This window comes from Heptranchias perlo, chromosome 1 (genome assembly GCF_035084215.1).
Source record: "Heptranchias perlo isolate sHepPer1 chromosome 1, sHepPer1.hap1, whole genome shotgun sequence".
NCBI lineage: Eukaryota > Metazoa > Chordata > Chondrichthyes > Hexanchiformes > Hexanchidae > Heptranchias > Heptranchias perlo.
In genome coordinates, this window is record NC_090325.1 from 300,297 (window position 1) to 323,971 (window position 23,675).

The following is a 23,675-nucleotide window of genomic DNA, read 5'->3' on the forward strand; positions in this document are numbered from 1 at the left end:
CTGAGAAAGTGGTAGAGGCAGAAACCCTCAACTCATTTATAAAGTACCTGGGTGTGCCCCTGAAGAGCTGTGACCTGCAGGGCAACGGACCAAGTGCTGGAAAGTGGGATGAGCTCTTTTTTGGCCGGCGCGGACACGATGGGCCGAATGGCCTCCTTCTGTGCCATGAATTTTCTGTGATTCTATGACCCCCCTATCCGGGACAGACATGCTCCGATGTACAGTGGAGGAACAGAGTCAAATGGACTGGTTAAGAATGGGTAAAGCCTGAAGTGACATTGAGGAAAGCTCAGACAAAATAATTATGGGAAAAGGAGCAGTGGTTAAAAAAAGAGGCTATCACAGATTGATAACAGAGCAGGAAAACCCATTTCACAGAGGGTTGTGAGGCTGTGGGATTCACATTCAGGGTTAGTGATTGAGGCAGAAACAATATCAACACTGAAGATTAGATTGGGTGCTGGGGGAATGAAGGAAAAGGGAATGGGAACAGGGAGGGGAAATGTGATTCGGACTTTGCTCGAGTGGCGGGTAAATCCCGACATGGACTCGATGGGCACAACGTATTTCCATGGAAGTCACCTACTGTTAGTTTCTGCTGCAGCAAACACTGTGCAGACTTTCCAAAGCTGATAATTTGCAGTTTGGGGAGGTGAAAGAGCAGGTAATGGCTCAGGGGTGGAACAGACACCAAATAGGTAATCTGTCAGGTGCAATGACAAGTTGATATAACTGAGAGCAGATTGCAGAAGTTATAACTGGGTATAGAGTCCAAATATATTGATGCAGAGTGTTGCTGGGGCAGGAATAGCCTGAGCAGCAACAACGGGGACGCAGCATTCGCCAGAACTTGAACACAGAAAATAGATAAACATTAAGTAAAAATACTCAACTGGAGGAGGGCCAATTTCAAAGGGATGACAATGGGGAAATGGCGGACATGTTGAACAATTACTTTGCGTCAGTATTTACAGTCGAAAAAGAGGATAGCATGCCGGAAATCCCAAGAAAACTAATATTGAATCGGGGACAGGGACTCGATAAAATTAACATAAGTAAAGCAACAGTAATGAAGAAAATAATAGCACTAAAGAGTGACAAATCCCCAGGACCAGATGGTTTCCATCCCAGGGTTTTAAAGGAAGTAGGTGAGCACATTGCAGATGACCTAACTATAATCTTTCATGATGTGGAGATGCCGGTGATGGATTGGGGTTAACAATTGTAAACAATTTTACAACACCAGGTTATAGTCCAACGATTTTATTTTTAATCCCACAAGCTTTCAGGGGCTTTCCCCTTCCTCAGGCGGTGTGGAAGTGACCTTTCAAATAATCTTTCAAAGTTCACTAGATTCAGGAACTGTCCCTCGAGATTGGAAAATTGCACATGTCACTCCGCTTTTTAAGAAAGGAGAGAGAGGGAAACCAGGGAATTAGAGACCAGTTAGCCTAACATCTGTTGTGGGGAAAATGCTGAGTCTATAATTAAGGATAGGGTGACTGAACACCTTGAGAATTTTCAGTTAATCAGAGAGAGCCAGCATGGATTTGTGAAAGGTCGGTCGTGCCTGACAAACCTGATTGAATTTTTTGAAGAGGTGACTAAAGTAGTGGACAGGGGAATGTCAATGGATGTTATTTATATGGACTTCCAGAAGGCATTTGATAAGGTCCCACATAAGAGACTGTTAGCTAAGATAGAAGCCCATGGAATCGAGGGAAAAGTACGGACTTGGTTAGGAAGTTGGCTGAGCGAAAGGCGACAGAGAGTAGGGATAATGGGAAGGTACTCACATTGGCAGGATGTGACTCGTGGAGTCCCGCAGGGATCTGTCTTGGGGACTCAATTATTCACAATATTTATTAACGACTGAGATGAAGGCATTGAAAGTCTCATATCTAAGTTTGCCGATGACACAAAGATTGGTGGCATTGTAAGCAGTGTGGATGAAAACATAAAATTACAAAGCGATATTGATAGATTAGGTGAATGGGCAAAACTGTGGCAAATGGAATTCAATGTAGACAAATGTGAGGTCATCCACTTTGGATCAAAAAAGGATAGAACAGGGTACTTTCTAAATGGTAAAAAGTTAAAAACAGTGGATGTCCAAAGGGACTTAGGGGTTCAGGTACATCGATCATTGAAGTGTCATGAACAGGTGCAGAAAATAATCAAGAAGGCTAATGGAATGCTGGCCTTTATATCTGGAGGACTGGAGTACAAGGGGGCAGAAGTTATGCTGCAGCTACACAAAACCCTGGTTAGACCGCACCTGGAGTACTGTGAGCAGTTCTGGGCACCGCACCTTCGGAAGGACATATTGGCCTTGGAGGGAGTGCAGCGTAGGTTTACCAGAATGATACCCGGACTTCAAGGGTTAATTTACGAGGAGAGATTACACAAATTGGGGTTGTATTCTCTCGACTTTCGAAGGTTAAGGGGTGATCTGATTGAAGTTTATAAGATATTAAGGGGAACAGATAGGGTGGATAGAGAGAAACTATTTCCGCTGGTTGGGGATTCTAGGAGTAGGGGGCACAGTCTAAAAATTAAAGCCAGACCTTTCAGGAGTGAGATTAGAAAACATTTCTACACACAAAGGGTGGTAGAAGTTTGGAACTCTCTTCCGCAAACGGCAATTGATACTAGCTCAATTGCTAAATTTAAATCTGAGATAGATAGTTTATTGGCAACCAAAGGTATTAAGGGATATGGGCCAAAGGCAGGTATATGGAGTTAGATCACAGATCAGCCATGATCTTATCAAATGGCGGAGCAGGCACGAGGGGCTGAATGGCCTACTCCAGTTCCTATGTTCCGATGATTGCTCTTGCAGAGAGCCGGCACGGACTCAATGGGCCGAATAGCCTCCTTCCGTGCTGTAACCATTCTATCTACCCCGGGTAAATTGGAATTAAAGATTGGCAGGCAAAACTATAATCGAACAGTGGACGGCCTTTAAAGGGGAGATGGTTCGGGTACAGTCTAGGGACATTCCCACGAGGGAGAAAGGAGGGCAACTAAAGCCAGAGCTCCCTGGATGACGAAAGAGATAGAGAGTAAGATGAAACAGAAAAAAGGGGCAGATGACAGATGTCAGTTTGATAACACAAGTGGGAACCAGGCAGAATATAGAAAGTTCAGAGGGGAAGTGAAAAAGGAAATAAGAGGGACAAAGAGAGAGTATGAGAATAGACTGGCAGCCAACATAAAAGGGAATCCAGAAGGCTTCTATAGGCATGTAAACAGTAAACGGGTAGTAAAAGGAGGGGTGGGGCCGATTAGGGATCAAAAAGGAGATCGACTCATGGAGGCAGAGGAGATGGCTGAGGTACTAAATGAGTACTTTGCATCTGTCTTTGCAAGGGAAGAAGATGCTGCCAGAGTCTCAGTGAAGGAAGATATAGTTCAGATACTGGATGGGCCATACTCACAGAATCATACCTTTCAGCCAACGTCCCGGACTCTTCCATCACCATCCCTGGGTATGTCCTGTCCCACCGACAGGACACACCCACCAGAGGTGGCGGTACAGTGATAAACAGTCAGGGGGGAGTAGCTCTGGGAGTCCTCAACATTGACTCCGGACCCCATGAAATCTCATGGCATCAGGTCAAACACGGGAAAGGAAACCTCCTGCTGATTACCACCTACCGTCCTCCCTCAGCTGATGAATCAGTCCTCCTCCATGTTGAGCATCACTTGGAGGAAGCACTGAGGGTAGCAAGGGCACAGAATGTACTCTGGGTGGGGGACTTCAATGTCCATCACCAAGAGTGGCTCGGTATCACCACTACTGACCGAGCTGGCCGAGTCCTGAAGGACATAGCTGCCAGACTGGGCCTGCAGCAGGTGGTGAGTGAACCAACACGAGGGAAAAACCTACTTGACCTCGTCCTCATCAATCTACCTGTCGCAGATGCATCTGTCCATGACAGTATTGGACTGTTCGGTGGTCACTCCAACATTGTGGAGACAAAGTCTCATCTTCACACTGAGGACACCATCCAACGTGTTGTGTGGCACTACCACCGTGCTAAATGGGATAGATTCAGAACGGATCCAGCAGCTCAAAACTGGGCATCCATGAGGCGCTGTGGGCCATCATCAGCTGCAGAATTGTATTCCAGCACAATCTGTAACCTCATGGCCCGGCATATTCCTCACTCTACCATTACCAACAAGCTGGGGGATCAACCCTGGTTTAATGAGGTGTGGAGACGAGCATGCCAGGAGCAGCACAAGGCACACCTAAAAATGAGGTGCCAACTTGGTGAAGCTACAACACAGGACTACATGCATGCTAAACAGCAGAAGCAACATGCTATAGACAGAGCTAAGCGATTCCACAACCAACGGATCAGATCAAAGCTCTGCAGTCCTGCCACATCCAGTCGTGAATGGTGGTGGACAATTTAATGTTTTAAATTGGGGAAGGCAAATTTTACACAACTAAGAGGTGATTTGGCAGAGTGGACTGGACACAACTACTTGAGGAGAAATCAGTGGAAGCCAGTGGGAGGCACTAAAAAGTGAAATTCTAGGGGTACAATGCAGAAATGTCTCCTCAAAGAAAAAGGGTGGCACTGCCAAATTTAGAGCCCCCTGGTTGTCTGGAAGTATACGGGGCAAGATAAAGGAGAAAAAGAAAGTTTATGACTGTCACAGAAAACTAAATACTGCAGAAAGCCTAGAGGAGTATAGAATGTACAGGGATGACGTAAAAAAGGAAATAAGGAAAGCAAAGACAGGGCATGAAAAAATATTGGCGAGTAAGATGAAAGAAAACCCAAAGATGTTTTATCAGTACATTAAGAACAAGAGGATAGTTAAGGAAAAGGTGGGACCTATCAGGAATGATAAGAGTAACTTGTGTGTAGAAGCAGAGGATGTGGGTAGGGATTTAAATGAATATTTTGTCTCTGTATTCACAAAGGAAAGGGATGATCCGGACGTAGTAGTTAAAGAGGAGAGGTGTGAAATATTGGATAAGGTAAACATAACGAGAGAGGAAGTACCAGAGGGACTGGAATCCTTGAAAGTTGATAAGTCACCAGGGTCGGATGGATTGTTTCCTGGGCTATTGAAGGAAGCCAGGGAGGAAATAGCGGATGCTCTGAGGATCATTTTCCAATCCTCACTCGATACAGGGGAGGTACCGGAGGACTGGAAGACTGCAAACATAGTACCATTGTTTAAAAAGGGGACGAGGGAAAGGCCGAACAATTATAGGCCGGTCAGTCTTACCTCGGTGGTGGGCAAACTATTAGAATCAATACTGAGAGATAGGATAAACTGTCACTTGGAAAGGCATGGTTAATCAGGGATAGTCAGCATGGATTTGTTCAGGGAAGGTCATGCCTTACAAATCTGATTGAATTCTTTGAGGAAGTGACAAGCAGGATTGATGAGGGTAGTGCAGTGGATGTTGTCTACATGGATTTTAGTAAGGCATTTGACAGGGTCCCACATGGCAGACTGGTCAGAAAGGTAAAAGCCCATGGGATACAGGAAAATGTGACGAATTGGATCCAAAATTGGCTCAGGAACAGGAAATAAAGGGTAAAAGTCGATGGATGTCTTTGCGAATGGAAATCTGTTTCCAGTGGTGTGCCACAGGGCTCAGTGTTGGGTCCCTTGCTGTTTGTGGTATATATTAATGATTTGGACTTGAATGTAGGGGGCATGATTGGCAAATTTGCAGACGACACAAAAATTGTCCGTGTAGTTGATAGTGAAGAGGATAGCTGTAGACTCCAAGAAGATATCAATGGGTTGCTGGAGTGGGCGGAAAAGTGGCAAACAGAGTTCAACCCGGAGAAGTGTGAGGTAATGCACTTAGGGAGGGCAAACAGTAAAAGGGAATATGCAGTAAACGGGAATATATTGAGAGGGGTAGAGGAAGTGAGAGACCATGGAGTGCATGTGCACAGGTCCCTGAAGGTAGCAGGATAGGTAGATACGGTGGTTAAAAAGGCATAAGGAATGCTCTCCGTTATTAGCCGAGGTATAGAATACAAAAGCAGGGAAGTAATGATGGAAATGTATAAAATGCCAGTAAGGCCACACAGGAATAAAGGAACAGGAGTAGGCCATTCAGCCCCTCGTGCCTGCTCCGCCATTTGATAAGATCATGGCTGATCTGTGATCGAACTCCAGAGACCTGCCTTTGGCCCATATCCCTTAATACCTTTGGTTGCCAAAAAACTATCTATCTCAGATTTAAATTTAGCAATTGAGCTAGTATCAATTGCTAAATTTAAATCTGAAAGGTCTGGCTCTAATTTTTAGACTGTGCCCCCTACTCCTGGAATCCCCAACCAGCGGAAATAGTTTCTCTCTATCCACCCTATCTGTTCCCCTTAATATCTTATAAACTTCGATCAGATCACCCCTTAACCTTCGAAACTCCAGAGAATACAAGCCCAATTTGTGTAATCTCTCCTCGTAACTTAACCCTTGAAGTCCGGGTATCATTCTAGTAAACCTACGCTGCACTCCCTCCAAGGCCAATATGTCCTTCCAAAGATGCGGTGCCCAGAACTGCTCACAGTACTCCAGGTGCGGTCTAACCAGGGTTTTGTATAGCTGCAGCATAACTTCTGCCCCCTTGTACTCCAGTCCTCCAGATATAAAGGCCAGCATTCCATTTGCCTTCTTGATTATTTTCTGCACCTGTTCATGACACTTCAATGATCGATGTACCTGAACCCCTAAGTCCCTTTGGACATCCACTGTTTTTAACTTTTTACCATTTAGAAAGTACCCTGTTCTATCCTTTTTTGATCCAAAGTAGATGAACTCACATTTGTCTACACTGAATTCCATTTGCCACAGTTTTGCCCATTCACCTAATCTATCAATATCGCTTTGTAATTTTATGTTTTCATCTATACTGCTTACAATGCCACCAATCTTTGTGTCATCGACAAACTTAGATATGAGACTTTCTATGCCTTCATCTAAGTCGTTAATAAATATTGTGAATAATTGAGGCCCCAAGACAGATCCCTGCGGGACTCCACTAGTCACATCCTGCCAATGTGAGGACCTACCCATTATCCCTACTCTCTGTCGCCTTTCGCTCAGCCAACTTCCTAACCAAGTCTGTACTTTTCCCTCGATTCCATGGGCTTCTATCTGCAGCTGGAGTACTGTGCACAGTTCTGGTCACCACATTACAGGAAGGATGTAATTGCTCTGGAGAGAGTGCAGAGAAGATTTACAAGAATGTTGCCAGGGCTTGAAAATTGCAGCTACGAGGAGAGATTGGATAGGCCGGAGTTTTTTCCCTTGGAGCAGAGGAGGTTGAGGGGAGACTTGATTGAGGTGTACAAAATTATGAGGGGCCCAGATAGAGTCGACAGGAAGTAGCTGTTTTCCCCTAGCGGAGAGTTCAAGAACTAGAGGACATAGATTTAAGCTGATTGGCGGAAGGATTAGAGGGGACATGAAAAACTTTTTTACCCAGAGGGTGGTGGGTGTATGGAATTCACTGCCCGAATTGGTGGTCGAGGCAGGGACCCTCAACTCTTAGGAAATACCTGGACCTGCACCTAAAGTGCTGTAAGCTGCAGGGCTACGGACCGGGTGCTGGAAGGTGGGATTAGAATGGACACATGGTTGTTCTTCGAGCCGGCGCAGACACGATGGGCCGAATGGCCCCCTTCTGTGCTGTATCTTTTCTATGGTTCTATGGTTCGAACGGGAGGACTGGGCCCTGTGAACATCCCCATCCTCAATGATGGCGGACTCCAGCACGTGAGTGCAAAAGACAAGGCTGAAGTGTTTGCAACCATCTTCAGGCAGAAGTGCCGAGTGGATGATCCATCTCAGCCTCCTCCCGATATCCCCACCATCACGGAAGCCAGTCTTCAGCCAATTCGATTCACTCCACGTGATATCAAGAAACGGCTGAGTGCACTGGATACAGCAAAGGCTATGGGCCCCGACAACATCCCGGCTGTAGTGCTGAAGATTTGTGCTCCAGAACTAGCTGCACCTCTAGCCAAGCTGTTCCAGTACAGCTACAACACTGGCATCTACCCGACAATGTGGAAAATTACCCAGGTATGTCCTGATCACAAAAAGCAGGACAAATCCAATCCGGCCAATTACCGCCCCATCAGTCTACTCTCAATCATCAGCAAAGTGATGGAAGGTGTCGTCGACAGTGCTATCAAGCGGCACTTACTCACCAATAACCTGCACACCGATGCTCAGTTTGGGTTCCGCCAGGACCACTCGGCTCCAGACCTCATTACAGCCTTGGTCCAAACATGGACAAAAGAGCTGAATTCCAGAGGTGAGGTGAGAGTGACTGCCCTTCACATTAAGGCAGCATTTGACCGAGTGTGGCACCAAGGAGCCCGAGTAAAATTGAAATCAATGGGAATCAGGGGAAAACTCTCCAGTGGCTGGAGTCCTACCTGGCACAAAGGAAGATGGTAGTGGTTGTTGGAGGCCAATCATCTCAGCCCCAGGACATTGCTGCAGGAGTTCCTCAGAGCAGTGTCCGAGGCCCAACCATCTTCAGCTGCTTCATAGAATCATAGAAGTTTACAACATGGAAACAGGCCCTTCGGCCCAACATGTCCATGTCGCCCAGTTTATACCACTAAGCTAGTCCCAGTTGCCTGCACTTGGCCCATATCCCTCTATACCCATCTTACCCATGTAACTGTCCAAATGCTTTTTAAAAGACAAAATTGTACCCGCCTCTACTACTGCCTCTGGCAGCTCGTTCCAGACACTCACCACCCTTGGAGTGAAATAATTGCCCCTCTGGACCCTTTTGTATCTCTCCCCTCTCACCTTAAATCTATGCCCCCTCGTTATAGACTCCCCTACCTTTGGGAAAAGATTTTGACTATCTACCTTATCTATGCCCCTCATTATTTTATAGACTTCTATAAGATCACCCCTTAACCTCCTACTCTCCAGGGAAAAAAAGTCTCAGTCTATCCAACCTCTCCCTATAAGTCAAACCATCAAGTCCCGGTAGCATCCTAGTAAATCTTTTCTGCACTCTTTCTAGTTTAATAATATCCTTTCTATAATCGGGTGACCAGAACTGTACACAGTATTCCAAGTGTGGCCGTACCAATGTCTTGTACAACTTCAACAAGACATCCCAACTCCTGTATTCAATGTTCTGACCAATGAAACCAAGCATGCTGAATGCCTTCTTCACCACCCTATCCACCTGTGACTCCACTTTCAAGGAGCTATGAACCTGTACTCCCAGATCTCTTTGTTCTATAACTCTCCCCAACGCCCTACCATTAATGGAGTAGGTCCTGGCCCGATTCAATCTACCAAAATGCATCACCTCACACTTATCTAAATTAAACTCCATCTGCCATTCATCGGCCCACTGGCCCAATTTATCAAGATCCCGTTGCAATCCGAGATAACCTTCTTCACTGTCCACAATGCCACCAATCTTGGTGTCATCTGCAAACTTACTAACCATGCCTCCTAAATTCTCATCCAAATCATTAATATAAATAACAAATAACAGCGGACCCAGCACCGATCCCTGAGGCACACCACTGATCACAGGCCTCCAGTTTGAAAAACAACCCTCTACAACCACCCTCTGTCTTCTGTCGTCAATCCAATTTTGTATCCAATTGGCTACCTCACCTTGGATCCCGTGAGATTTAACCTTATGTAACAACCTACCATGCGGTACCTTGTCAAATGCTTTGCTGAAGTCCATGTAGACCACGTCTACTGCACAGCCCTCATCTATCTTCTTGGTTACCCCTTCAAAAAACTCAATCAAATTCGTGAGACATGATTTTCCACTCACAAAACCATGCTGACTGTTCCTGATCAGTCCCTGCCTCTCCAAATGCCTGGAGATTCTGTCTCTCAGAATACCCACTAACAACTTACCCACTACAGATGTCAGGCTCACCGGTCTGTAGTTCCCAGGCTTTTCCCTGCCGCCCTTCTTAAACAAAGGCACAACATTTGCTACCCTCCAATCTTCAGGCACCTCACCTCACCACATCAATGACCTTCCCTCCAACATAAGGTCAGAAATGGGGATGTTCAGTCCGAGCCCGCATGCAGCAAGACCTGGACAACATCCAGGCTTGGGCTCATAAGTGGCAAGTAACATTTGCGCCAGACAAGTGCCAGGCAATGACCATCTCCAACAAGAGAGAGTCTAACCACTTCCCCTTGACATTCAATGGCATTACCATCACCGAATACCCCACCATCAACATCCTGGGGGTCACCATTGGCCAGAAACTTAACTGGACCAGCCACATAAATACTGTGACTACAAGAGCAGGTCAGAGGCTGGGTATTCTGCGGCGAGTGACTCACCTCCTGACTCCCCAAAGCCTTTCCACCATCGACAGGGCACAAGTCAGGAGTGTGATGGAATACTCTCCACTTGCCTGGATGAGTGCAGCTCCAACAACACTCAAGAAGCTCGACACCATCCAGGGCAAAGCAGCCCGCTTGATTGGCACCCCATCCACCACCCTAAACATTCACTCCCTTCACCACCGGCGCACAGTGGCTGCAGTGTGTACCATCCACAGGATGCACTGCAGCAACTCGCCAAGGCTTCTTCGACAGCACCTCCCAAACCCGCGACCTCTCCCACCTAGAAGGACAAGGGCAGCAGGCACATGGGGACAACACCACCTGCAACTTCCCCTCCAAGTCACACACCATCCCGACTTGGAAATATATCGCCGTTCCTTCATCGTCGCTGGGTCAAAATCCTGGAGCTCCCTTCCTAACAGCACTGTGGGAGAACCTTCACCACACGGACTGCAGCGGTTCAAGAAGGCGGCTCACCACCACCTTCTCAAGGGCAATTAGGGATGGGCAATAAATGCCGGCCTCGCCAGCGACGCCCACATCCCATGAACACAAAAAAAGCAGCCGACTGTAAGACAGCTGGACAGATCCAGCTGTCTGGACAGGCCAGGCACCACGGCACTGTTAGAAGTAAGTTCAGATCCAGCTCCTCTCTGCCCCTTCACTCATGGGGACAGTATCCAGTGCACACTGGGCAACTGACTCCCCCTTCACTGGCTGACAAACACGACTCCGAACTGAGTATCTCTTTGACTCTCTGTCTGTCCATCCATCTCTCACTTACTTCACCAGGGGGCTCCGTGCCCTGTTCACTGTGTCCAGATCAGCGTAGCGTAAATCCAGCTGGCAGCCAACCAGGATAATTGGGGTTCGGGGGCAGAAGTGCTTGATCTCAGGGAACCACATGGTCTTGACGTGACGGAGCGAGTTTGGGTTCGCCAGTGAGAAGCACAAGACGACCACATCCGACCTGGTGGGTGACACGAGACACAATCCAGTCACAGGAGGTAAAAGTGGGTCACCTGATACCTCTCTCCCCCTGGCTCGCTGGCTCGCTCTCTCTCTCTCTCTCTCTCTCTCTCTCCCCCTGCACAACTCTCTCTCTCCCCTCCCCCTTGGCCCCCCTTGGCCCCCCTTCTCTCTCTCTCTCTCTCTCTCTCCCCTCCCCTTCGGCAACCCCCTCTCTCCCTGCCCCCCCTCTCTCTCTCTTTCCCCCTGCCCCCCCACTCTCTCTCTTTCCCCCTGCCCCCCACCTCTCTCTCACTCTCTCTCTCTCTCTCCCCCTGCGACTCTCTCTCTCTCTCCCCCTGCGACTCTCTCTCTCTCCCCCTGCGACTCTCTCTCTCTCTCTCCCCCTGCGACTCTCTCTCTCTCTCCCCCTGCGACTCTCTCTCTCTCTCCCCCTGCGACTCTCTCTCTCTCTCTCCCCCTGCGACTCTCTCTCTCTCCCCCTGCGACTCTCTCTCTCTCCCCCTGCGACCCTCCCTCTCTCTCTCCCCCCCGCGACCCTCCCTCTCTCTCTCCCCCCCGCGACCCTCCCTCTCTCTCTCCCCCCCTGCGACCCCCTCTCTCTCCCCCTGCGACCCTCTCTCTCTCTCCCCCTGCGACCCTCTCTCTCTCTCCCCCTGCGACCCTCTCTCTCTCTCCCCCTGCGACCCTCTCTCTCTCTCCCCCTGCGACCCTCTCTCTCTCTCCCCCTGCGACCCTCTCTCTCTCCCCCTGCGACCCTCTCTCTCTCTCCCCCTGCGACCCTCTCTCTCTCCCCCTGCGACCCTCTCTCTCTCTCCCCCTGCGACTCTCTCTCTCTCTCCCCCTGCGACCCTCTCTCTCTCTCTCCCCCTGCGACCCTCTCTCTCTCTCTCCCCCTGCGACCCTCTCTCTCTCCCCCTGCGACTCTCTCTCTCTCTCCCCCTGCGACTCTCTCTCTCTCTCCCCCTGCGACCCTCTCTCTCTCTCTCCCCCTGCGACCCTCTCTCTCTCTCTCCCCCTGCGACCCTCTCTCTCTCCCCCTGCGACCCTCTCTCTCTCCCCCTGCGACCCTCTCTCTCTCCCCCTGCGACCCTCTCTCTCTCTCTCTCCCCCTGCGACCCCCCCTCGCTCTCTCCCCCTGCGACCCCCTCTCGCTCTCTCCCCCTGCGACCCTCTCTCTCTCTCCCCCTGCGACCCTCTCTCGCTCTCTCCCCCTGCGAGCCTCTCTCTCTCCCCCCCTGCGACCCTCTCTCTCTCTCTCCCCCTGCGACCCCCTCTCTCTCTCTCCCCCTGCGAGCCTCTCTCTCTCTCCCCCTGCGACTCTCTCTCTCTCTCTCCCCCTGCGACTCTCTCTCTCTCTCTCCCCCTGCGACTCTCTCTCTCTCTCTCTCCCCCTGCGACTCTCTCTCTCTCTCTCCCCCTGCGACCCTCTCTCTCTCTCCCCCTGCGACCCTCTCTCTCTCTCCCCCTGCGACCCTCTCTCTCTCTCTCTCCCCCTGCGACCCTCTCTCTCTCTCTCTCCCCCTGCGACCCTCTCTCTCTCTCTCCCCCTGCGACCCTCTCTCTCTCTCTCCCCCTGCGACCCTCTCTCTCTCTCTCCCCCTGCGACCCTCTCTCTCTCTCTCTCCCCCTGCGACCCCCCCTCGCTCTCTCCCCCTGCGACCCCCTCTCGCTCTCTCCTCCTGCGACCCTCTCTCGCTCTCTCCCCCTGCGACTCTCTCTCTCTCTCTCCCCCTGCGACCCTCTCTCTCTCTCTCTCCCCCTGCGACCCTCTCTCTCTCTCCCCCTGCGACCCTCTCTCTCTCTCTCCCCCTGCGACCCTCTCTCTCTCTCCCCCTGCGACCCTCTCTCTCCCCCCCTGCGACCCTCTCTCTCTCTCCCCCTGCGACCCTCTCTCTCTCTCCCCTGCGACCCTCTCTCTCTCTCTCTCCCCCTGCGACCCTCTCTCTCTCCCCCTGCGACCCTCTCTCTCTCTCTCCCCCTGCGACCCTCTCTCTCTCTCTCCCCCTGCGACCCTCTCTCTCTCTCTCTCCCCCTGCGACCCTCTCTCACTCTCTCTCCCCCTGCGACCCTCTCTCTCTCTCCCCCTGCGACCTTCTCTCTCTCCCCCTGCGACCCTCTCTCGCTCTCCCCCTGCGACCCTCTCTCTCTCTCCCCCTGCGATCCTCGCTCTCCCCCCCTGCGCCCCCCTCTCTCTCCCCCTGCGACCCTCTCTCTCTCTCCCCCTGCGACCCTCTCTCTCTCTCCCCCTGCGACCCTCTCTCTCTCTCCCCCTGCGACCCTCTCTCTCTCTCCCCCTGCGACCCTCTCTCTCTCTCCCCCTGCGACCCTCTCTCTCTCCCCCTGCGACTCTCTCTCTCTCTCTCCCCCTGCGACTCTCTCTCTCTCCCCCTGCGACTCTCTCTCTCTCTCCCCCTGCGACTCTCTCTCTCTCTCTCCCCCTGCGACTCTCTCTCTCTCCCCCTGCGACTCTCTCTCTCCCCCTGCGACTCTCTCTCTCTCCCCCTGCGACCCTCCCTCTCTCTCTCCCCCCCGCGACCCTCCCTCTCTCTCTCCCCCCCTGCGACCCCCTCTCTCTCCCCCTGCGACCCTCTCTCTCTCTCCCCCTGCGACCCTCTCTCTCTCTCCCCCTGCGACCCTCTCTCTCTCCCCCTGCGACCCTCTCTCTCTCCCCCTGCGACCCTCTCTCTCTCCCCCTGCGACCCTCTCTCTCTCTCCCCCTGCGACCCTCTCTCTCTCTCCCCCTGCGACCCTCTCTCTCTCTCCCCCTGCGACCCTCTCTCTCTCTCCCCCTGCGACCCTCTCTCTCTCTCCCCCTGCGACCCTCTCTCTCTCTCTCCCCCTGCGACCCTCTCTCTCTCTCCCCCTGCGACCCTCTCTCTCTCCCCCCCTGCGACCCTCTCTCTCTCCCCCCCTGCGACCCTCTCTCTCTCTCTCCCCCTGCGACCCTCTCTCTCTCCCCCTGCGACCCTCTCTCTCTCTCTCCCCCTGCGACCCTCTATCTCTCTCTCTCCCCCTGCGACCCTCTCTCTCTCTCTCTCCCCCTGCGACCTTCTCTCTCTCTCCCCCTGCGACCTTCTCTCTCTCTCCCCCTGCGACCCTCTCTCGCTCTCCCCCTGCGACCTTCTCTCTCTCTCCCCCTGCGACCTTCTCTCTCTCTCCCCCTGCGATCCTCGCTCTCCCCCCCTGCGCCCCTCTCTCGCTCTCCCCCTGCGCCCCTCTCTCGCTCTCCCCCTGCGCCCCTCTCTCGCTCTCCCCCTGCGCCCCTCTCTCGCTCTCCCCCTGCGCCCCTCTCTCGCTCTCCCTGCAATTCCATCTCTCACTCTCTCTCTCCCCCTGCAACCCCCCCCCTCTCGCTCTCTCTCACTCGCTCGCTCACCCCTCCCGTGGGCCCACCCCGTCGCCCCCCTCCCTCTCTCCCCTCCCCCTGGCCTCCCCCCCTCTCTCCCCTCCCCTGGGCCCCCCTCTCTCTCTATCCCCAAAACTGCACACAATACTCCAGATGTGGTCTCACCAAGGCCCTGTATAACTGCAGTAAGACATCCCTGCTCCTGTACTCAAATCCTCTTGCAATGAAGGCCAACATACCATTCACCTTCCGAACTGCTTGCTGCACCTGAATGCTCGCTTTCAGCGACTGGTGTACAAGGACACCCAGGTCTCGTTGCACCTCCCCTTTTCCCAATCTATCACCATTCAGATATGGTAGTCATGATGTGGAGATGCCGGTGATGGACTGGGGTTGACAATTGTAAACAATTTTACAACACCAAGTTATAGTCCAGCAATTTTATTTTAAATTCACAAGCTTTCGGAGACTTCCTCCTTCCTCAGGTAAATGTTCAGGAGCCCATGTAACTGTCCAAATGCTTTTTTAAAGACAAAATTGTACCCGCCTCTACTACTGCCTCTGGCAGCTCGTTCCAGACACTCACCACCCTTTGAGTGAAAAAATTGCCCCTCTGGACCCTTTTGTATCTCTCCCCTCTCACCTTAAATCTATGCCCCCTCGTTATAGACTCCCCTACCTTTGGGAAAAGATTTTGACGATCTACCTTATCTATGCCCCTCATTATTTTAGACTTCTATAAGATCACCCCTAAGCCTCCTACTCTCCAGGGAAAAAAGTCTCAGCCTATCCAACCTCTCCCTATAAGTCAAACCATCAAGTCCCGGTAGCATCCTAGTAAATCTTTTCTGCACTCTTTCTAGTTTAATAATATCCTTTCTATAATAGGGTGACCAGAACTGTACACAGTATTCCAAGTGTGGCCTCACCAATGCCCTGTACAACTTCAACAAGACATCCCAACTCCTGCATTCAATGTCCTGACCAATGAAACCAAGCAAGCTGAATGCCTTCTTCACCACCCTATCCACCTGTGACTCCACTTTCAAGGAGCTATGAACCTGTACTCCTAGATCTCTTTGTTCTATAACTCTCCCCAACGCCCTACCATTAACGGAGTAGGTCCTGGCCCGATTCGATCTCCCAAAATGCATCACCTCACATTTATCTAAATTAAACTCCATCTGCCATTCATCGGCCCACTGGCCCAATTTATCAAGATCCCGTTGCAATCCGAGATAACCTTCTTCACTGTCCACAATGCCACCAATCTTGGTGTCATCTGCAAACTTACTAACCATGCCTCCTAAATTCTCATCCAAATCATTAATATAAATAACAAATAACAGCGGACCCAGCACCGATCCCTGAGGCACACCGCTGGTCACAGGCCTCCAGTTTGAAAAACAACCCTCTACAACCACCCTCTGTCTTCTGTCGTCAAGCCAATGTTGTATCCAATTGGCTACCTCACCTTGGATCCCGTGAGATTTAACCTTATGTAACAACCTACCATGCGGTACCTTGTCAAAGGCTTTGCTAAAGTCCATGTTGACCACGTCTACTGCACAGCCCTCATCTATCTTCTTGGTTACCCCTTCAAAAAACTCAATCAAATTCGTGAGACATGATTTTCCTCTCACAAAACCATGCTGACTGTTCCTAATCAGTCCCTGCCTCTCCAAATGCCCATAGATCCTGTCTCTCAGAATACCCTCTAACAACTTACCCACTACAGATGTCAGGCTCACCGGTCTGTAGTTCCCAGGCTTTTCCCTGCCGCCCTTCTTAAACAAAGGCACAACATTTGCTACCCTCCAATCTTCAGGCACCTCACCTGTAGCGGTGGATGATTCAAATATCTCTGCTAGGGGACCCGCAATTTCCTCCCTAACCTCCCATAACGTCCTGGGATACATTTCATCAGGTCCCGGAGATTTATCTACCTTGATGCGCGTTAAGACTTCCAGCACCTCCCTCTCTGTAATATGTCCTTCTCCAGTCCTGGCAACATCCCCGTAAATCTCCTCTGCACCCTCTCGAGTGCAATCACATCCTTCCTGTAATGTGGTGACCAGAACTGTGCTCAGTACTCAAGCTGTGGCCTCACCAGTGTTTTATACAGTTCCAGCATAACATCCCTGCTCTTATATTCTGTGCCTCGGCTAATAAAGGAAAGAATCCCATAAGCCTTCTTAACCACCTTATCTACCTGTCCTGCTACCTTCAGGGATCTGTGGACATGCACTCCAAGGTCCCTCACTTCCTCTACACCTCTCAGTATCCTACCATTTATTGTGTACTCCCTTGCCTTGTTTGCTCTCCCCAAATGCATTACCTCACACTTCTCCGGATTGAACTCCATTTGCCTCTTTTCTGCCCACCTGACCAGTCCATTGATATCTTCCTACAGTCTACAGCTTTCCTCCTCACTATCAACCACACGGTCAACTTTTGCATCATCTGTAAACTTCTTAATCATTCCCTCTGAATTTAAGTCTAAATCATTAATATTTATCACAAAAAACAAGGAACCTAATACTGAGCCCTGTGAAACCCCACTAGAAACAGCCTCCCAGTCGTAAAATCACCTGTACTGGCCTGAACAGTGCTGGGCACTGGAACCTGAGATGCTCATTCAACACACTTCTGGATCTCTTGACAGCTGGTCCTACTGTCCCCCAGTCCCCCTGTCCTACTGTCCCCCAGTCCCCCTGTCCCCCTGTCCTACTGTCCCCCAGTCCCCCTGTCCATTCTAACTTTCACTTTCACACACTGACCCACATTGGTCTCTGTTAGTTACAGAACGTTATACAGATCTTTGGTCTGACTCCAGGACGTGAAGCAATGTTAAATGATGGTCTCAGTGTCAGACCAGGCAGGTTCCAGGGTGGGAGGGTTATGACACAAGCACCTCTCACATGATAGGACACACTGGAGCAGAGAGGGAGGGAGGGAAGGACAATGTGTCAGCACACTACAAGACTGAATGAAAGCATTCGATGTGGTGGGCCTGTGCTGACTTGGGTGCACTGTGTTCACCTTTACCATCTCTCTCAGGGGGCTAAACCCACTTCATGCTTCTCTCTCTCAAAACACCTTTTTCTGCAGTCAGCCAGTTTCAACTTCTGAAACCTTATTTGCTGGGTGACTGCAGCCCAGTGTAGAGAGAGTCTCCATACAATAGTCCCACAGTGCAGTCACTGCCATTTACATCCTCCGCTGGGGAGGGGGCTATTCAATATGTTTCATTAATCTCAATCCAATGTTGAAGTATTGTTTAACAAACAGCCAGCAGATGGATTGTGGATATTACACCATATAACGGAGGGTAGAGACGAGCGTTCTGACAGCAGAGATCTTTACAAACCTCACCCTGGGGATATTGTATTGGGGATGAGCAGGTAACAATTCACTCTCCAACATCGATTCTGCTCACCCCACCCCCCAATTCACCACCAGCACCAAGCAGATAGCTCCTCTCCTCTCCCCCTCTCCTCTCCCTCTCCCCCCCTCCCCTCCCCCTCCCCTCTCCTCCCCCCTCTCCTCTCCCCCCCTCCCCTCCCCCCCCTCCCCCTCTCCTCTCTCCTCTCCCCCTCTCCTCTCCCCCTCTCCTCTCCCCCTCCCCTCCCCCCCTCTCCTCTCCCCTCCCCCCTCCCCTCCTCCCCTCCCCCTCTCCTCTCCTCTCCCCCTCCCCTCCCTCCCTCTCCTCTCCTCCCCCTCCCCCTCTCCTCTCCTCTCCTCTCCCCCCCTCCCCCTCTCCTCTCCTCTCCCCCCCTCCCCTCTCCCCCTCCCCCTCTCCCCCTCCCCCTCTCCTCTCCTCTCCTCTCCCCCCTCTCCTCTCCCCCCCTCCCCTCCCCCCCTCCCCTCCCCCCTCCCCCTCCTCCTCCTCTCCTCCCCCTCCCCCTTCTCCTCTGCTCCCTCGCTCCTCTCCTCTCCCCCTCCCCCTTCTCCTCTGCTCCCCCTCTCCTCTCCTCTCCCCCTCCCCCTTCTCCTCTGCTCCCCCTCTCCTCTCCCCCCCTCCCCTCCCCTCCCCCTCCCCTCCCCCCTCCCCTCCCCTCTGCTCCCCCGCTCCTCTCCTCTGCTCCCACCCTCTCCACTCCCCCTCCCCTCCCACCCTCTCCTCTCCCCCTCCCCCCTCCTCTGCTCCCCCCCTCTCCACTCCCCTCCCCTCCCACCCTCTCCTCTCCCCCTCCCCCCTCCTCTGCTCCCCCCTCTCCTCTCCCCCTCCCCCTCCGCTCCCCCCTCTCCTCTCCCTCTCCCCCTCTCTCCCCCTCTCTCCCCCTCTCCTCTCCCCCTCCCCCCTCCTCTCCCCCTCCCCCTCCGCTCCCCCCTCTCCTCTCCCTCTCCCCCTCTCTCCCCCTCTCCTCTCCCCCTCCCCTCTCCTCTCCCCCTCCCCCCTCCTCTCCCCCTCCCCTCCACTCCCCCCTCTCCTCTCCCCCTCCCCCTCCTCAGCTCCCCCCTCTACTCTCCCCTTCCCTCCACCTCTGCTCCCCCCTCTCCTCTCCCCCTCCCTCCACCTCTGCTCCCTCCCTCTCCTCTCCCCCTCCCTCTACTCTCCTCTGCTCTGCTCCCCTCTCCTCTCCCCCGCTCCCTCCACCTCTCCTCCCCCTCTCCTCTCCTCTCCCCCTCCCCTCCCCTCCCTCCACCTCTCCTCCCCCTCTCCTCTCCTCTCCCCCTCCCCTCCCCTCCCTCTCCTCTCCTCCCCCTCCCCCTCTCCTCTCCTCTCCCCCCCTCCCCTCTCCCCCTCTCCTCTCCTCTCCTCTCCCCCCCTCCCCTCTCCCCCTCCCCCTCTCCCCCTCCCCCTCTCCCCCTCCCCCTCTCCTCTCCTCTCCTCTCCCCCCTCTCCTCTCCCCCCCTCCCCTCCCCCCCTCCCCCTCCTCCTCCTCTCCTCCCCCTCCCCCTTCTCCTCTGCTCCCTCGCTCCTCTCCTCTCCCCCTCCCCCTTCTCCTCTGCTCCCCCTCTCCTCTCCTCTCCCCCTCCCCCTTCTCCTCTGCTCCCCCTCTCCTCTCCCCCCCTCCCCTCCCCTCCCCTCCCCCCTCCCCTCCCCTCTGCTCCCCCGCTCCTCTCCTCTGCTCCCACCCTCTCCACTCCCCCTCCCCTCCCACCCTCTCCTCTCCCCCTCCCCCCTCCTCTGCTCCCCCCTCTCCACTCCCCCTCCCCTCCCACCCTCTCCTCTCCCCCTCCCCCCTCCTCTGCTCCCCCCTCTCCTCTCCCCTCCCCCTCCGCTCCCCCCTCTCCTCTCCCTCTCCCCCTCTCTCCCCCTCTCTCCCCCTCTCCTCTCCCCCTCCCCCTCCTCTCCCCCTCCCCTCCGCTCCCCCTCTCCTCTCCCTCTCCCCCTCTCTCCCCCTCTCCTCTCCCCCTCCCCCCCTCCTCTCCCCCTCCCCCTCCACTCCCCCCTCTCCTCTCCCCCTCCCCCTCCTCAGCTCCCCCCTCTACTCTCCCCTTCCCTCCACCTCTGCTCCCCCCTCTCCTCTCCCCCTCCCTCCACCTCTGCTCCCCCCTCTCCTCTCCCCCTCCCTCTACTCTCCTCTGCTCTGCTCCCCTCTCCTCTCCCCCGCTCCCTCCACCTCTCCTGCCCCTCTCCTCTCCCTCTCCCTCCACCTCTGCTCCCCCCTCTCCTCTCCCCCTCCCCCTCCCCCCTCTCCTCTCCCCCTCCCCCTCCCCCTCTCCTCTCCCCCTCCCCCCTCTCCTCTCCCCCTCCCCCCCTCTCCTCTCCCCTTCCCTCCACCTCTGTTCCCCCCTCTCCTCTCCACCTCTGCTCCCCCCTCTCCTCTCCCCCTCCCACTCCTCCTCCTCTGCTCCCCCCTCTCCTCTCCCCCTCCCCCTCCCCCTCCTCTGCTCCCCCTCTCCTCTCCCCCTCCCCCTCCTCTGCTCCCCCCTCTCCTCTCCCCCTCCCCTCCTCCTCCTCTGCTCCCCCTCTCCTCTCCCCCTCCCCCTCCTCTGCTCCCTCCCTCTCCTCTCCCCTCCCCCCTCTCCTCTCCCCCTCCCTCTACTCTCCTCTGCTCTGCTCCCCTCTCCTCTCCTCTCCCCCGCTCCCTCCACCTCTCCTGCCCCTCTCCTCTCCCTCTCCCTCCACCTCTGCTCCCCCTCTTCTCTCCCCCTCCCCCCTCTCCTCTCCTCTCCCCCTCCCCCTCTCCTCTCCCTCTCCCCCTCCCCCTCCCCCCTCTCCTCTCCTCTCCCCCTCCCCCTCTCCTCTCCCTCTCCCCCTCTCCCTCTCCCCCTCCCCCTCCCCCTCCCCCCTCTCCTCTCCCCTTCCCTCCACCTCTGTTCCCCCCTCTCCTCTCCACCTCTGCTCCCCCCTCTCCTCTCCCCCTCCTCCTCCTCTGCTCCCCCTCTCCTCTCCCCCTCCCCCTCCTCTGCTCCCCCCTCTCCTCTCCCCCTCCTCCTCCTCTGCTCCCCCCTCTCCTCTCCCCCTCCCCCTCCTCCTCCTCTGCTCCCCCCTCTCCTCTCCCCCTCCCCCTCCTCCTCCTCTGCTCCCCCTCTCCTCTCCCCCTCCCCCTCCTCCTCTGCTCCCCCTCTCCTCTCCCCCTCCCCCTCCTCCTCTGCTCCCCCCTCTCCTCTCCCCCTCCCCCTCCTCTGCTCCCCCCCTCCTCCGCTCCCCCTCCTCTGCTCCCCCCTCCTCCGCTCCCCCTCCTCTGCTCCCCCCCTCCTCCGCTCCCCCCCTCCTCTGCTCCCCCCCTCCTCTGCTCCCCCCCTCTCCTCTCCCCCCCTCTCCTCTCCCCCTCCCCCCTCCTCTGCTCCCCCTCCTCCTCCTCTCCCCCCTCTCCTCTCCCCCCTCTCCTCTCCCCCTCCCCCTCTGCTCCCCCCTCCCCTCTGCTCCCCCCTCCCCCTCTGCTCCCCCCTCCCCCTCTGCTCCCCCCTCCACCTCTCCCCCTCCCTCTACCTCTGCTCCCCCCCTCTCCTCTCCCCCTCCTCTGCTCCCCCCTCTCGTCTCCCCCCTCCCCCTCCTCCTCCTCTGCTCCCCCCTCTCCTCTCCCCCTCCTCCTCCTCTGCTCCCCCCTCTCCTCTCCCCCTCCCCTCCTCCTCCTCTGCTCCCCCCTCTCCTCTCCCCCTCCCCCTCCTCCCCCTCTGCTCCCCCCTCCACCTCTCCCCCTCCCTCTACCTCTGCTCCCCCCCTCTCCTCTCCTCTGCTCCCCCCTCTCCTCTCCCCCTCCCCCTCCTCCTCCTCCTCTCCCCCCTCTCCGCTCCCCCCCTCCCCCTCTGCTCCCCCCCTCTCCTCTCCCCCTCCTCTGCTCCCCCTCTCCTCTCCCCCTCCCCCTCCTCCTCCTCTGCTCCCCCCTCTCCTCTCCCCTCCCCCTCCTCCTCCTCTGCTCCCCCCTCTCCTCTCCCCCTCCCCCTCCTCCTCCTCTGCTCCCCCCTCTCCTCTCCCCTCCCCCTCCTCCTCCTCTGCTCCCCCCTCTCCTCTCCCCCTCCCCCTCCTCCTCCTCTGCTCCCACCTCTCCTCTCCCCCTCCCCCTCCTCCTCCTCTGCTCCCCCCTCTCCTCTCCCCCTCCCCCTTCTCCTCTGCTCCCCCCTCCACCTCTCCCCCTCCCTCTACCTCTGCTCCCCCTCCTCTCCCCCTCACCTGCTCCCACTCCCCCCACGGGGCCTACCTGCCATATGCAAAGCGACGATCTTTCTGGTGATCCCCAAACGTGTCCCACAGCCGAAGGGAGATGCGAACATCATCAACGATATCTCGTGATCTCTCCAGAACCTTGCCAACAGAAAGATGGAGTTAGCAGCACATGCGATTTGGCAATGACCTAACTAGAAATTGCAAGTGCACGATGATAGTGGACTGCCCAACACGCTCGTGCCCGATGCACTCATGCCCGACACAACAAGAATCTGATTGTGTGTTTTTACAGTGTGTACAGCCTGGATTAGATGGCCCCACCCAGACCCACACAGGACAGAGGAGTGAGAGATACAGGGCCTCATGGACCCTGCCGCATGGATTGTAATGGTCTTTCCCAGTCCTATCACCAAATTATCAAACCCCAGCACACCACACTGACCCCAGCACACCACACTGACCCCAGCACACTCCACACTGACCCCAGCACACACCACACTGACCCCAGCACACCACACTGACCCCAGCACACTCCACACTGACCCCAGCACACTCCACACTGACCCCAGCACACACCACACTGACCCCAGCACACTCCACACTGACCCCAGCACACACCACACTGACCCCAGCACACTCCACACTGACCCCAGCACACTCCACACTGACCCCAGCACACTCCACACTGACCCCAGCACACTCCACACTGACCCCAGCACACACCACACTGACCCCAGCACACACCACACTGACCCAGCACTCCACACTGACCCCAGCACACCACACTGACCCCAGCACACACCACACTGACCCCAGCACACCACACTGACCCCAGCACACTCCACACTGACCCCAGCACACCACACTGACCCCAGCACACCACACTGACCCCAGCACACACCACACTGACCCCAGCACACCACACTGACCCCAGCACACTCCACACTGACCCCAGCACACCACACTGACCCCAGCACACCACACTGACCCCAGCACACACCACACTGACCCCAGCGCACCACACTGACCCCAGCACACACCACACTGACCCCAGCACACTCCACACTGACCCCAGCACACTCCACACTGACCCCAGCACACCACACTGACCCCAGCACACTCCACACTGACCCCAGCACACTCCACACTGACCCCAGCACACTCCACACTGACCCCAGCACACTCCACACTGACCCCAGCACACTCCACACTGACCCCAGCACACTCCACACTGACCCCAGCACACTCCACACTGACCCCAGCACTCCACACTGACCCCAGCACACACCACACTGACCCCAGCACACTCCACACTGACCCCAGCACACACCCACACTGACCCCAGCACACCACACTGACCCAGCACACACCACACTGACCCAGCACTCCACACTGACCCCAGCACACACCACACTGACCCCAGCACACACCACACTGACA

The 23,675-nt window shown here is 54.9% G+C and overlaps 1 protein-coding gene across 2 annotated transcripts in view; it reads right to left on the minus strand.

Moving 5' to 3' along the window:
• The window catches only part of LOC137309991 (rho-related BTB domain-containing protein 2-like), a 207,299-nt gene extending 184,929 nt beyond the window's left edge, over window positions 1-22,370 (minus strand). The window contains exons 1-2 of one of the 2 annotated variants that reach the window (XM_067978062.1): window positions 22,270-22,370; window positions 11,141-11,326 (exon numbers count right to left, since the gene is read on the minus strand). In XM_067978062.1, coding sequence (XP_067834163.1) covers window positions 11,141-11,262 — 122 coding nt within the window. In that variant the 5' untranslated portion in view covers window positions 11,263-11,326; window positions 22,270-22,370. The remainder of the gene's footprint in view (window positions 1-11,140; window positions 11,327-22,269) is intronic. The other variant, XM_067978002.1, reaches the window with a different exon arrangement.
• Between the last annotated feature and the right edge of the window lie 1,305 nt (window positions 22,371-23,675).